This window comes from Eretmochelys imbricata, chromosome 1, assembly GCF_965152235.1.
Source record: "Eretmochelys imbricata isolate rEreImb1 chromosome 1, rEreImb1.hap1, whole genome shotgun sequence".
Classification (NCBI taxonomy): Eukaryota; Metazoa; Chordata; order Testudines; family Cheloniidae; genus Eretmochelys; species Eretmochelys imbricata.
In genome coordinates this window covers 264,314,630-264,327,864 of record NC_135572.1, presented here as the reverse complement: position 1 = coordinate 264,327,864, position 13,235 = coordinate 264,314,630, and the positions used below count along the sequence as shown (strand labels likewise).

Sequence of the window (13,235 nt, the reverse complement as noted above, 5' to 3'; positions counted from 1 at the left end):
TCAGCAGACAACATCAGTAGGTTGGAAAGCTGTCATGTGCTTGGTGCCTTCCTCTGTGGGCTTGTCTTACTAGATACATACTCTTTAGATCCAGGCTATAAATGTTTGTTCTTTACTTCTAGTCTATTCTCCCGGATAAAGAATAAAGAACAAACAATTATAGCCTGGATCATACTAGCCTTTACAAACATGTTAATTACCTCAAGTTAACAGGTAATCAGTTGCCACAAGTTTGAGTGTAGACATTACAACTGAGAAGAGTGCATTGGCTTTTGCTTGGTGGCTTGTTTTTGTTTTTTTGTTTTGTTTTGCTTGGTTTGTTGTTTTTAAATGAGGGATATAAACCCTAGTACTTCAGGACGTACGTCAACCAACCACAACTTGACAGGAGAAGGAAACTTCCTCCAAGGGCAAGTTATTCACAGAGTTTCTTGCACCTTCCTAAAGCATATGATGCTCGCTACTTTCATACAGGGTATTGGATTAGATAGACAACTGATCTGATCCAGTAGGACAATTTTTATGGGCTTCTCTACACACACAAGTTGTACTTCTTTAATTATACTGATATAGTTAAAGTGGTACAACCTCCCTAGGGTAGTCGCAGTTCAGTAGGTGTACATGTGCTTAGATCAGGATAGCTTATTCCTATACAGGAAGGGTAATGAACTGTCCTGGTGTATGGCATGGTTATACCAGTATAAATGTATTCCCCCGACGGCTTTTACTGGTATAACTATTTAAAAAAAAAAAATTCACACAACTGACCAAAATGGTTGTATTGGTTTAAAAAAAGTGTGTAGACCAGGCCAGTGTTTCTCTAGTAGCCGTGCTCCATTTCAGTGTCATGATCTTGGTTCACCACCTACTGACTGCCAAAGGAATTTATCTAATTAACATGGCAATGAAGAGTAAAGTAGTTTAGTAAATATTCAGAGGAATGTCCCCAGCTCCACATCTTTATAAGCTATTACATTTCTATAAAGGCTGATCTATATGCAGTTTTTCGCACCAATTTAACCAAATTTCCTGATGTACCAGTGTGAGCTGGTATAAGTTTCCACAAAAGGGGTTTGAGCAATTAAACTAAATCAAATTTTTAAACAGTTTTAGATAAATTGGTTAAGTGCGTGTACAAGATCTAAGTTGGGAAGGAGGTCTCTGTCTTTAGTGTTCTACTTGGCTTCCACAGAGCCACGCACTACTCTGGATCACACCTTACAAGCCAAGGGGACTGGGTTCAAGCTGCATTTAGTTACATTAATCCCATATCCTTTTTGTGCTCTGACCACTGTTTCAGTTATGTTTCTGAACAGAGCCTTAGTTTTCTTATGAGCAATGGAGGTGTTCCCTGTATCTTTATGGGAGTGGGGTCTGACATGTGGACATGTGTCAATGAATCAGATGCAGGAATCTATTCATCTGTTTTGAGAGGGGAATTGGTTTGAGTCCCTGGTTGTGGATGAATTAGTGGAAGAGAGCAGAATTTTTTTCTTGGGCTGAACTGCAGGTTAAAAAGTACTGTACACTGTGTTTGTTTACTGTTTGCCAAGCTACCACTGCACTTGGAGGGCTTGTTGCTATTCGTGAACAACCCTTCCCTGTTCGGCTAGTCTGGGATGGATGTCATCTGCAGAAGAGAGTTTGAAACACACTATTGCTGACAAGACTCTCAAGACAGTTTGTAGAGAGGATGGGTAGGCAATGCAGTTTCAGTCCATCCATTCACACCTCTCCTCCTGCTTGTGATTGTTAGGACTCTTGCATTTCTTCATGTCGTTCATACCTGGGAAGTGGGAGAATCAGTTTGCTTAAATACTGCTGTTAGAATTGTATTTACATTTTAGGAGGGAGGGAGGGCAAGGAGCCCAATCCTGGCAATTTCTATATTTGAATTGTAATTTCAGGTCTTGTTGGTGTTTCCTGTACTATGTGCAGTACTTAAAAGATTTAAAGTGTTCTGTACATGCTAAGAATTAGTAGTAGTAAAATAATGGAACAAGTATTAAGAGGTGAAACTCGCTGAACATCTAGATAACAGGACAATAATAAAACTTACAGATAGCGTAATAGGAGGTATTACGAGCACTAGTGAGGACAGAGAAATAATACAAAGGGATCCACGAAGGTTAGAAATATGGGCAGAGAATGATGAGATCAGGCAGGAAATGTGCAAGTGAATACATCTGGAGAAAAATAATCTGAAATACAAATATTCAGTGGGAGGGAGAAACCTGGATAAGAAAACTGGTGAAAGATAGTAGGAAACATCAAATTTAAAATGCGTTGGCAATAGTATGGCAGCAAATATGGTTTTGAACTGAATTACTTGGACGTGAAGTCAAAAAGCAGGGTGGTGATAGTCCCCTCTAAATTGCTCTGGGACAACTTCATCTGGTGTACTGTATTCAGCACCAGAAATTGATTGAAAAATTTGGGAAGTTCAGAGAGGATGATAATGATCATAGTTGGATTTATGAGGCAAGATTAAGAGCTAAATATATATGTGTTGTCTAAGCATCCACTAAGAGGCTAGAAGGAACATACTATTTTCACCCTTAAAATGTTTGTAAGTGACTAAAAGTGGGAAGCGTATTTATTTAGGATGGTACAAGTGGATGAACTTGTAAGATAGGAAGAAAGGAATAAAATGAAATTAAAAGGGAAACAACTTCTGAAAATGAGATTGTTAGGTTTGCAGGATAGTCTTTTTGGGTCATTTTAAAACAAGATTAAATAAAACAATAGAATATGTCCTGCAGGGAACAATCCTGCATTATCAAGAGGATAGACTGTGTGACCTAATAGGTCTTATTCATAGAATCCTAGAAATGAAGGGCTGGAAGGGAACTTGAGAAGTCATCAAGTCTGGGTCCCTGCGCAGTGGCAGGACCAAGTTAACCTAGACCATCCCTGACGGATGTTTGTCCAACTTGTTTTTAAAAGCTTTCTAATTAGCATTTTGTTCTCAGTGTTAGAGATATTGTCAACTTGAAAGCTAGTCAGTTAAAAATAAATAAGTTAGTAGTTTTAGATCAGTGATTCCCAAACTGGGGTTTGTGAACCCTTGGGGGTTGGCGAAATGTTACAGGGGGTTCTCGGGAAAGAATTCCCTAATGACGGACAGAGCTGTCCTAGGGACCCTGGGCAGCATGGGGCCAGCAGCCTGGAGCCCCTGGACTTCCAAGAGCTAAGCAGATCAAAACAAGCATATCTATCACACTGAGGAGATTTAAACTTCAAGACTCCTTATAAGAAATGGAAAGGGAGGTAGATATTTTTTGCTGTTTTTAAATTAAATAGGCAGCTAGTATTGTTTTTAAAATTATTATGAAGAACAAGTTTAAGCTTTGTTGTAATGCTGTGCGTTGTTTGCCTGGACTGCTCAAGACCTGAATGCTTGTGTAGGAGGAACTCTTTAAGTTGGCTTCTTAAATACCTTCATGCTGTTTCACATCAGATACTCCTTGATGAAACACAGGAGCTTTGTCTTATAACAGGCTTCTTCATAGTGATAAAAGCTACGAAAGTGAGATCTTGGAAGAGTGTTGCCGTTTTCATAATGTAATAGAATACTGTAATGATAAATCATAATTAATAAATAGTATGTAATAAGCATGTCATAAAAACAAATTTTATATTTCCAAGGTCCCTGCTTTTATAATTTATACTCGGGTAAAGGAGAAAATCCCTGGAAATATTCATTTTTAGGAGGGGCTTTGCGAGACACAACATTTTAGTGAAAGGGGTTCACAGGTTGTTAAAGTTTGGGAACGACTGTTTTAGATACTGCGCCTTCCCCGGAGTCCTGCTGCCAGTTTTTGTAGTTTTACAATCACAGTTTCCTATTTTGTTCCTATTTTAAAAATGGAAAAACCTAGACAGTCATGGGGAACTGACTTACATTAAAACTAACTATAGACAAACAGCTGTCAAACGGACAAGGAAAATAAACTGAAAAAATATTAAAATGATTTTTCTCTAAACTTTCAGTTATAATAATCAGAGATGTCTCTCTCAATGATAGGTTTAAAAAATTCTAGACAGAAACATAATTAAGTTGATGGTGTTTCTTTAAAATCTTCATTTAAAAATAAAGTCTTCAGGCCTGTCCTTCCTTCAAAAAACTAAACTTATTTATTGTATTAGTTTAGATTCACTTAAAGGTTCAAAGACAGGGAACTTGTCAGGGTAAAGGAAGCAATTGGATAGAAATTAAAGCATGGTGGGGCTACCACTCTTCTGGGCTTTTTGGGGAAACCTTGCATTGCACAGATGATGCATTGAGTGAGTCTACACTGGAAATAATTGCAGCTACAGTAACTCCTCGCTTAACATTGTAGTTATGTTCCTGAAAAATGCACTTTAAGCGAAAAGATGTTCAGCGAATCCAATTTCCCCCATAAGAATTAATGTAAATAGGGGCGGGGTTAGGTTCCAAAGAAATTTTTTTTCACCAGACCAAAAACTCTTTTATTTTTGTATAAAAATAAAATATACTTTTTGTCTGGTGAAAAAAATTTCCCTGAAACCTCCCCCCCATTTACATTAATATAATATATATACACACACACAGAGTATAAGTTTTAAACAAACAATTTAATACTGTACATCACAATGATGATTGTGAAGCTTGGTTAAGGTGGTGAAGTTAGAGGGTGGAAGAGGGTGGGATATTTCCCAGGGAATGTCTTACTGCTAAATGATGAACTAGCACTCGGCTGAGCCCTCAAGGGTTAACATGTTGTTAATGTAGCCTCACACTCTACAAGGCAGCACGAATGGAGGGAGGGGAGACAGCATGGCAGACAGAGACACACACACACACACCCTGTGTGTGGGGGAGAGAGAGAGAGAGATGTGCCTTGCCCCTTTAAGTACACTGACCCCATTCTAAGTACATTGCCTTTAAAAAAAAAATCAGGAAGTTGAGACAGCAGCTGGGGGCAGCAAGCTCTCTCGGTCGGGAGCCCTGTCCTGTCCCCACCCTGCTCTATATGGAGAAGGGGTAAGGGGGGGGCAGGAGTAGGTGGGAGGGGGACACCCTGACATTAGCCCTCCTCTTCCCCCTCCCCTGCACAGCAAGCAGGAGGCTCCCAGGAGCAGTACATGGCAGTGTGGGGAGGGACAGCTGAACTGCCAGCAATTGGTAGCCTGCTGGGCTGCTGCTGCACAGGGAACTTAGGGGAGCAGGGAGCTGATAGGGGGGCTGCCGGCCCACCCTGGTTCCAAGCCCCCACCAGCTAGCTCCAACCGGCCGCTCTTCCTGCAAGCAGCGGGCAAAGCAGGCGGCTGCCAAACAACGTTATAAGGGAGCGTTGCGCAACTTTAAATGAGCATGTTCCCTACTTGATCCGCAAGGTCACAACGAAAGGGATGTGAGGAGTGACTGTATATTCCAGTAGCTGCCAGCGGTGGTGCAGCCATTTTCATGACATGGTGGTAAAAATGTCTGCGTCTGTGAATTTAACAGTGCTGCTGACAGTTGCTGAAACACGACTACTGATTTTTCTTTCTTTGATAAGGGTTCCAAGTTCTGTTTCTGCAAGCAGCAGTGTTTAATATGCAGCTTTGTGTAGGGACTGGACTTCAGTAAGTGAAACGGGCGGTGTGGTTTCATAGGGTCCGTGGCTGCAGCTCTGCACCGCTGAATGGTGTTGAATTCCCTTTCCTCACCTTCTTGCCAGCTACAGGCGTGCGTGATCATCTGGTCCGCAGGGGACACAGGCCAGATATACTGGTGTCAGAACAAGTTTGAGAGTCAGCCGATGTCGGAATGACCCGTGTTGGCTGGAGTTGCACTGAATTTCCTTGTTTCATTCGCTCTGAAAGGGAGCTGCAGGCACTTTGATAACTGGATTGAAAGATTTGTCCAGTGTCAGCGGAGCTCCCTTCAGTGTCTCTGTGTTCGCGAAAAGAAAAGGAGTCCTTGTGGCACCTTAGAGACTAACCAATTTATTTGAGCATGAGCTTTCGTGAGCCACAGCTCACTTCATCAGATGCATACCGTGGAAACTGCAGCAGACTTTATATATACACAGAGAATATGAAACAATACCTCCTCCCACCCCACTGTCCTGCTGGTAATAGCTTATCTAAAGTGAGCATCAGGTTAGGCCATTTCCAGCACAAATCCAGGTTAACCTGGATTTGTGCCATTGGATTTGTGCTGGAAATGGCCTAACCTGATGCTCACTTTAGATGAGCTATAACCAGCAGGACAGTGGGGTGGGAGGAGGAGAAAACCTGGATTTGTGCTGGAAATGGCCTAACCTGATGCTCACTTTAGATAAGCTATTACCAGCAGGACAGTGGGGTGGGAGGAGGTATTGTTTCATATTCTCTGTGTATATATAAAGTCTGCTGCAGTTTCCACGGTATGCATCTGATGAAGTGAGCTGTAGCTCACGAAAGCTCATGCTCAGATAAATTGGTTAGTCTCTAAGGTGCCACAAGGACTCCTTTTCTTTTTGCGAATACAGACTAACACGGCTGTTACTCTGAAATCTGTATTCTCTGCTGAACGACTACGATGTAATTTCCTGCAGCAATTACCCCTTGGTGAATCCCATCCCAGCAGAGATCCCTTTGCCTCATTTGGGGACAAGACTGTTTTCCCTTTTGTCCATTGATTTAAGCACACCAATATTACAACAGGCTCCACTACCTCAGGGTGTTGTGGGAGGAGGGCCCATGTCTGGAGTAGCAGGTGAAACTTAAAATTGGGATTACAGTACAGTGGTGAGCAACCTCCTAGCCTGAGAATATTCCTCGGCTTTCTCTGGTGGGGTGATGGGTGCAATAGAAACAGAGCAATAGTCCAGTCTTCTAAGGTCAGAGAGACTTGAATGTCATGGGCCATTCTTCCTTTACCCCAGGTGACTGAATTCTTCCAGCCATGCTTCCCTCTCTTCCCTGAGGGCATATAGATGGGCCCTGACAGTTGGGCAGAGTGGCTATAACGATGATTTTGGAAGTGCTAGGACCCTCTGGAGGCATGGCAGTGTGGGATTTTTACCCTCTTTGAGATACCTTTCGTCTGGTGGAGTATCTGTTTAATAGACAACCAGTTGGCATCAAATGGCGCCAAAAGCTGCTAAAAAGCCAATTGTCCTAGCACAGTAATCTCTGTGGGATGCCCTGAGTTGAGGGAGGAGTATAATTAACGTCTTGTTTGAAGGTAGTGATGCTAATGCTTGGGAGAGAGCAAGTGCTGCAAGCCTGTATTCTCAATTCTCAGTTCCCCATGGCTCCTGTCTGTCTTCTGAGGAGTATGCAAGAAGCATGAATTCCAGTAATTGGGTATCTGGGTAATCTGTTTTGCACAGATCTGTCCTGGAAAACAGATCTCTGCTCTCTTTTGCTAGAGTATAATAGCAAGGAATACTGCCCTAAGCAGAGGTACTTGGGGGCAGTGCCATGAGGATGCTGTTTATCACAAGAAATATCTTAATGGTTAGAGGACTGGGAGAAGTGGGATGTGCCAGCCAAGTACACTAGCATTTTATAGGGGTGTTAGGACCAATGTCACCCGCACTGGAATGCTGGGAGCACTCAGGAAAAGTCAGAAAGAGAATTCTATTCTGTAATTTGGGCCTGAGGAGGAGATGCAAGCCAGTCAGGCCCCGGAGATACACCTTACATGACTTAGGGGATCCTGTGATATTTCAAGGGTGTGTAGGTCCTGAGCCGCAAATATGGCCCCTTCATTCTGTCCAGTATCCTCAAAGCTGCCAAAGCAAACTTAAAAAAATGAGAATCTGTGCTCTCTGGGGAGGAGTGTTCCTTCTGTATAAAATGCAATAGAGGACTTGTTTGGGTGGTAGTGTAGTGACAATGAATGAGATACTGAGCTGGGCTGGATTGGACCCCTGTTTGCTCTTCTTAGATTGGACTGCTGGTCCATCGTTTGTAGCATATTAAATCCATTTTCTCCTTTCCCCTTCTCCAGGGTAACCAGGAGCCAACAGCCACTCCTGATGCAATGGTCCAGCCATTCACCACAATCCCGTTCCCACCACCCCCACAGAATGGGATCCCCACAGAGTATGGGGTGCCACACACTCAGGACTATGCAGGCCAGACCAGCGAGCACAATCTGACACTCTACGGAAGTACGCAGGCGCATGGAGAGCAGAGCACGAATACGCCCAGCACGCAGAATGGATCTCTTACGGTATGCACAGCCAGTTGCAGAGTGGGAAAACCAATACAGTGCCATTCGTACAGTTCGTTTCCTGAAACTGTTTTAGGTTAGATTACCTGATAGCTCTCTTCCATTCCTAATGTCTCATAAGTGCGTAGGTAATGTTGCTCTTGTATCAGAGGTAGGCCACTTGTATCCCAAAAGTGAGAGAATTATGAAAGCCCCGTGGCTTTCACATCCCAGTGCAATGCTCCTACCTTCTTTCCCCCTTGGATATATTCGCTTGATAAATATGTGTTTGTGAAGAGAGAAATATCCCCTCTGTCGCAACAAGGAGTAGCGATAGTTTATGGTGGCGTTCTTAAATGTTGTGACTGAACTGTAGACTAGAACAGTGATTTAGGGATGTCCAGCTTTTACAAAGATGTTAACTACTTTGAGTTAATCTGCAATCAAATTATAAAAAAAAAAAAACCGGAGTGAAAACAAGCCTTAAAAAGCTGAAATTATAGATAGGATTATAATTAGTAGATACAAATGAATTATCCCAGTTCAGGGAGGTGGTAGAGTGGGGAGACGTTTTGGCTTTTTGAAGATGACCGTGTGCATGGGGGGTGCAGGGGGGCAGACCTAGGCAGGAGACAACCTTTGGCTGCTATGCAGCCATTTACTGAACAAAGACTTTCACAGTCTTCTTTGTTCACTTTCATCTTCCCATAGCCTGCAACTGGAACTGGACAACATGCTGGCAGATTATCCCAGGGAAAGCTTTATCCATCCCTTAAGCCACTTGTTAAGATTTAACTTCCTAATAAAGAGCCTTATGGTTAGAGCCTACAGTGCAAAGGGATGGATTTAATCTGCTAATGCTTTCAGTTTTCCTTGTAGTTAGGTGCTTGGCTGCTAGAGATTATTTTTTCTCCCTATAAGTACGGAGTGAATTTAGTCTCAGTGATTGGAAGGGCTGATATAGTGCCAGCTCAAGTGTGTCCGGATGCGCAGCGTGTAGCACCCTTCTCTCTGGGATGGGCCATGACTGCACTGTTCACAGCACTGGTCTTGACCTTGGGAGATGCTTCGAGCTATGGTGTTCACAAGATGAATGGATTGTCTTTCACAACTATACAGAAGGAAAGGGTATAAGCCTGGTAAAGTACATTGACCATGCTTTCAATTCACTTCAGACACCTTACTAAGTCACAGGGCAATGCAATCCTAGTCCATGACGGATCATGACTGGAAGTGGAACCCAAGGCTGATGCAAGCAAGTGCAGAGCCATATAAGTAACATTATGACACTGAGCTGTCTTTCCCATGTCCCACCCATCCAGTGAACACAACACAGGAACTGGAATTTTAGTTTCCTGCCTGGCAATGCAGAGCAATACTAAGCACTACCAGCTCAGTGATGGAGTTGGATGTTGGGAATACAACCTAGATCTCCTGCATGGCAGTGCAGAGTGCTTCCTTGTTTGTCTGCTTTTTCCATGTGTTTATGTAGTTCCTATCTTTGTCCAGACATTAAGAATGTTTTTTTAAAATGGAAATGAATAATGTGAGCCTTGACCCTGGACGTAAGCTGCTGCCAACCCTCCTGTTCCTATTCCATATTAGGAACCATCTCCACTGCATTGCGGGGAAGAGCTCTGCGTTTCATTGACTAATACAAGCTCCAGAGAGCCAAAAGAACAAGAATAGGAGTCCACATATGTGCTCTGGCAGGGTGAGACAGTGGTACTTAGTAGCCTATGAGGAGAGAATAGAAGCTCGTGTGGGAAGGAGTGTGTTGCTGGGTGCCTGCTGTGAGTGGGAGAATTGTTGTCAGGAGTCTGTGGAGAGGTTAGATAATAGGTTGGCTAGCATGTAAGTTTTCTACCAACTACTGGGAACAGTAGGCATGTCTGCTCTAACTATTTAACATAGTTAAAGGTGTGCAAGTGAACACTGTGAAGTAGTAGAGTGCACAGAACTGGAGCGGGCCAGGAACGGGTAAAGGTAAATTCCTTCAAGAAAACACATGAACACATTAGTGGTGGCAGTTTTGGCCAGGATTATTTAACCTGAAAGGATTCCAGTTGGTGGTAAGCCACTGTGTGTGTTTCATGGAAATCCAAAGGGAGTGAACAAAGTAGCTGAGGGCTTTCCTAGCCTGTCTTACATGCTTTGGGCCTTGAATCTTTCTGCACTTATCCCTTTCTATCCCTCTAGTGGAATCTTAGTGTATGAAGCTCTTTTGATTCCATGGAATATAGGCCTTGGGGTATATTTGCTTTTAGCTTTACTCTTTATTCAACACACTGAGCAGTCATGTGGGAACCAAGGAAAACTCTCTGTATTGTGTTGTAAGTAGGAGGCTTAGTTACTCAGGCCGAAGGTGGGTGTTAGAATACAACACACCAGGTAGATGATACTACCTTTCCGAATACACCCATAACTCACAGGCACTGTCCATCACATGTGCCAGTTATTACATACATACTTGTGTGTGTATGTTGCATGTGTGCACTCATTTGTCACACACAGGTTCTCCCTCTTTCTAATCCTGTCTTCTGGCCCACGGGACTCTACTAACCTAATACTGTGTAAAGTTGTCTTAGGGCCTCTAATGCTCTCCTCTTGCTACAGCAGTCAACAAGAGCAGCTGCCCTCACGTGTGTGCAAGTGAGATCCCAAACCCAACAGGCCTGCAGATTCCCATGCTGTTGTGATCTTAAGCCTGGAATCCCAGGGGCATTTCAGGAATTCCTTTAACCAGAGAAAAGAGACCTTTCCCTACTTTTAAGATCAGAGTTTATGCTGATGTCCATTTGGTGCAGTACACAGTCAGTTAGCAAAAAGGGGATGGGAGGAAGAGCTTAGAATTCCTGCTTTTCAGCCTGGCAGATGCTGAGGTTTTTGCAGAAATGTTAAACTGAGAAGACAGAGTGTCATTTCTGAATTGGTTTTGGGTGGGTTACATCTGACTGATAACAAGCCTGTGCGACAGTGTAATGAGTTCATCCAGTTTCTTCTCTTATGAGCTAGTCAGGCTCTGGCACACAAGCCAGACAGGCTGATGTGAGGATGCTGACAGTGGCAAAGTGAGTTAATTTAACACAGTCTGGACACCTGAGTTCAAATGTCAGCTCTGGTTGCAAATGAAATAAACTTCATGAGTCAAGGTCCGCTCCAGACTGGACATTTCTCTACATCGGGGTAATCAGTTATTTTTTGTCAAGGTCCAGATTTCTTGGTCCGGGTATAGTCAAGGTCCGGACTCCAGAGAAAAGAATAAGTAAACTAAAAATATTTTGGGGTTCTTTTAAAAGTGTCTGGCGGTTCGGGTTTGGCCTGTGGTCTTCCTATTGACTACTCCTGCTCTACGTTATAAAAACAACGCACATTCTGGCATGATTGTTTTGTCAGCCAAGGAGAAACCTGGGACTTAAATAATATTTATGGCTATAGGTCAGGATTGAGAAGCACAGAAATAGAACTGTGGATGGAGGAACTTGCACATTAATTGCTCATATTATGCTTGAGTTTAATTTGTGGTATTGGCCCCTCACTTATTGAGGATCAGACCTCATGTGCTGGGCTGTGTTTCTTGCCCGGTACTTGGGGTTATGAGTCTATTTCCAAAGCATCTGGCCTTTCTTCCCAAACTATGCCCAAAGCAGAGTTGAGAGAGCTGGATCAAAAACTGACAGGGACATCAGTTCAAACGTGGCTTAGCAAAACAACCTGCAGCAGAAGAGTCTTTTTCCCTGACTGATACCTTGCATCTCAGTTTGTCAGTGGTATGACTCTTGAGTTTTTATCAGTTTACAGAGGTAGACATAAAACAACCTGAGGACTCTCAATCTGAGACAGCCCAAGGTGGAGAGACTTATTTAGAGGAATGATTGACCATCTAGTGAACTAAAATGGCTTTCTTGACAGTAGAAAACAAGAGGATTTCCCTATAAGGTGAATAAAACTGATGAAAGAAGCCAGCTGAATAGTGGGAAGAAGGGGTGTGGGTGTGTGTCTGTGTGTAAAACTCTATATCTAGAGGTATAGCTGTACAGACATAGATATATGTAAATCACTTTATATGAATGTTCCTGATGCAGCCTCATAAATGGCAGGTGTTGAGAGCTTGCCTTTTGCATTATATCATGAACCTGTACAATACAAAATCTCATTGCAGAGAGCAGTGTCTGAGGTAAGTCTCTGACGTACTGTCACTTAAACACATTTAGTAAATGCAGCACATCCTCCAAAGGAATACAGATGTCCTTTTTTTATTGGCGAATGAGGAATCACATTCACAGTGGGATCCATGTACACTAGTCAGTGTGAATGGTGAGATAGGGACTATACTTTCAAATTTCTGGGTGTATTATATGCATCTAAATGCAACATATGTTTTTGAATGTGCAATGTTTTCCTAGGACAGGGTGTTCCCAAACTTTTTTTTTATAGCATGAACTGCATCTTAACAGAAGGATTGTCCCAGGGATGTCTCCTCTCCGATTTGCTGTTGTATAGATTGCCCCCTCTCCCTCAAATAATAATGGAAAATCCCTATGGTAACTACAGCAAATGTGTACCTAGGAAATTTAATATTAAGGAAGTATGTAATGTTTACTTTTAGGGGTGTCTTAATGCAGTTTAACAGGTGGAGGAGAAGCCATCACTATGTGACCGAACAGCTCTCTGTGGACCACTCCATGGTCCACAGTTTGGAAACCATTGGGCAACTAAATATGAAATTTTGAATTTGAGAGCATGGTCTGACCATGAAACAGATTAATTCAGTTTTCCACACTTACAAACCACTGTTTAATGTCTAAGCATGGCAGCTGTTCGCCACCACCTTCTCTGGCTTGTGGCCAAAACCTCCCTATTTGATAAAAGATGCATTTGGTCCCAAGAGACTTTCATGAAGGTTCTGGCTTGGTGGCCATCAAAACAATCCTGTCTGGACGCTGCATGTCATCGTTGCATAGAAAAACATTTAATACATTCAGAGATTCCAAGGCCAGAAAGGACCCTTTGTAATCAGCTGGTCTGGCCTCCGGTATAACACAGGCCACAGAATTTCCCAAAATAATTCCTTTCTTAT

The 13,235-nt window shown here is 42.8% G+C and overlaps 1 protein-coding gene across 2 annotated transcripts in view; it reads left to right on the top strand.

Annotated features, from left to right (window-relative positions):
- The window catches only part of RBFOX2 (RNA binding fox-1 homolog 2), a 249,488-nt gene that overhangs the window by 167,356 nt on the left and 68,897 nt on the right, over nt 1–13,235 (top strand). For both annotated transcript variants that reach the window (XM_077829280.1, XM_077829289.1), the window contains exon 3: nt 7,952–8,176. In XM_077829280.1, the coding sequence (XP_077685406.1) occupies nt 7,952–8,176 (225 nt within the window). The remainder of the gene's footprint in view (nt 1–7,951; nt 8,177–13,235) is intronic.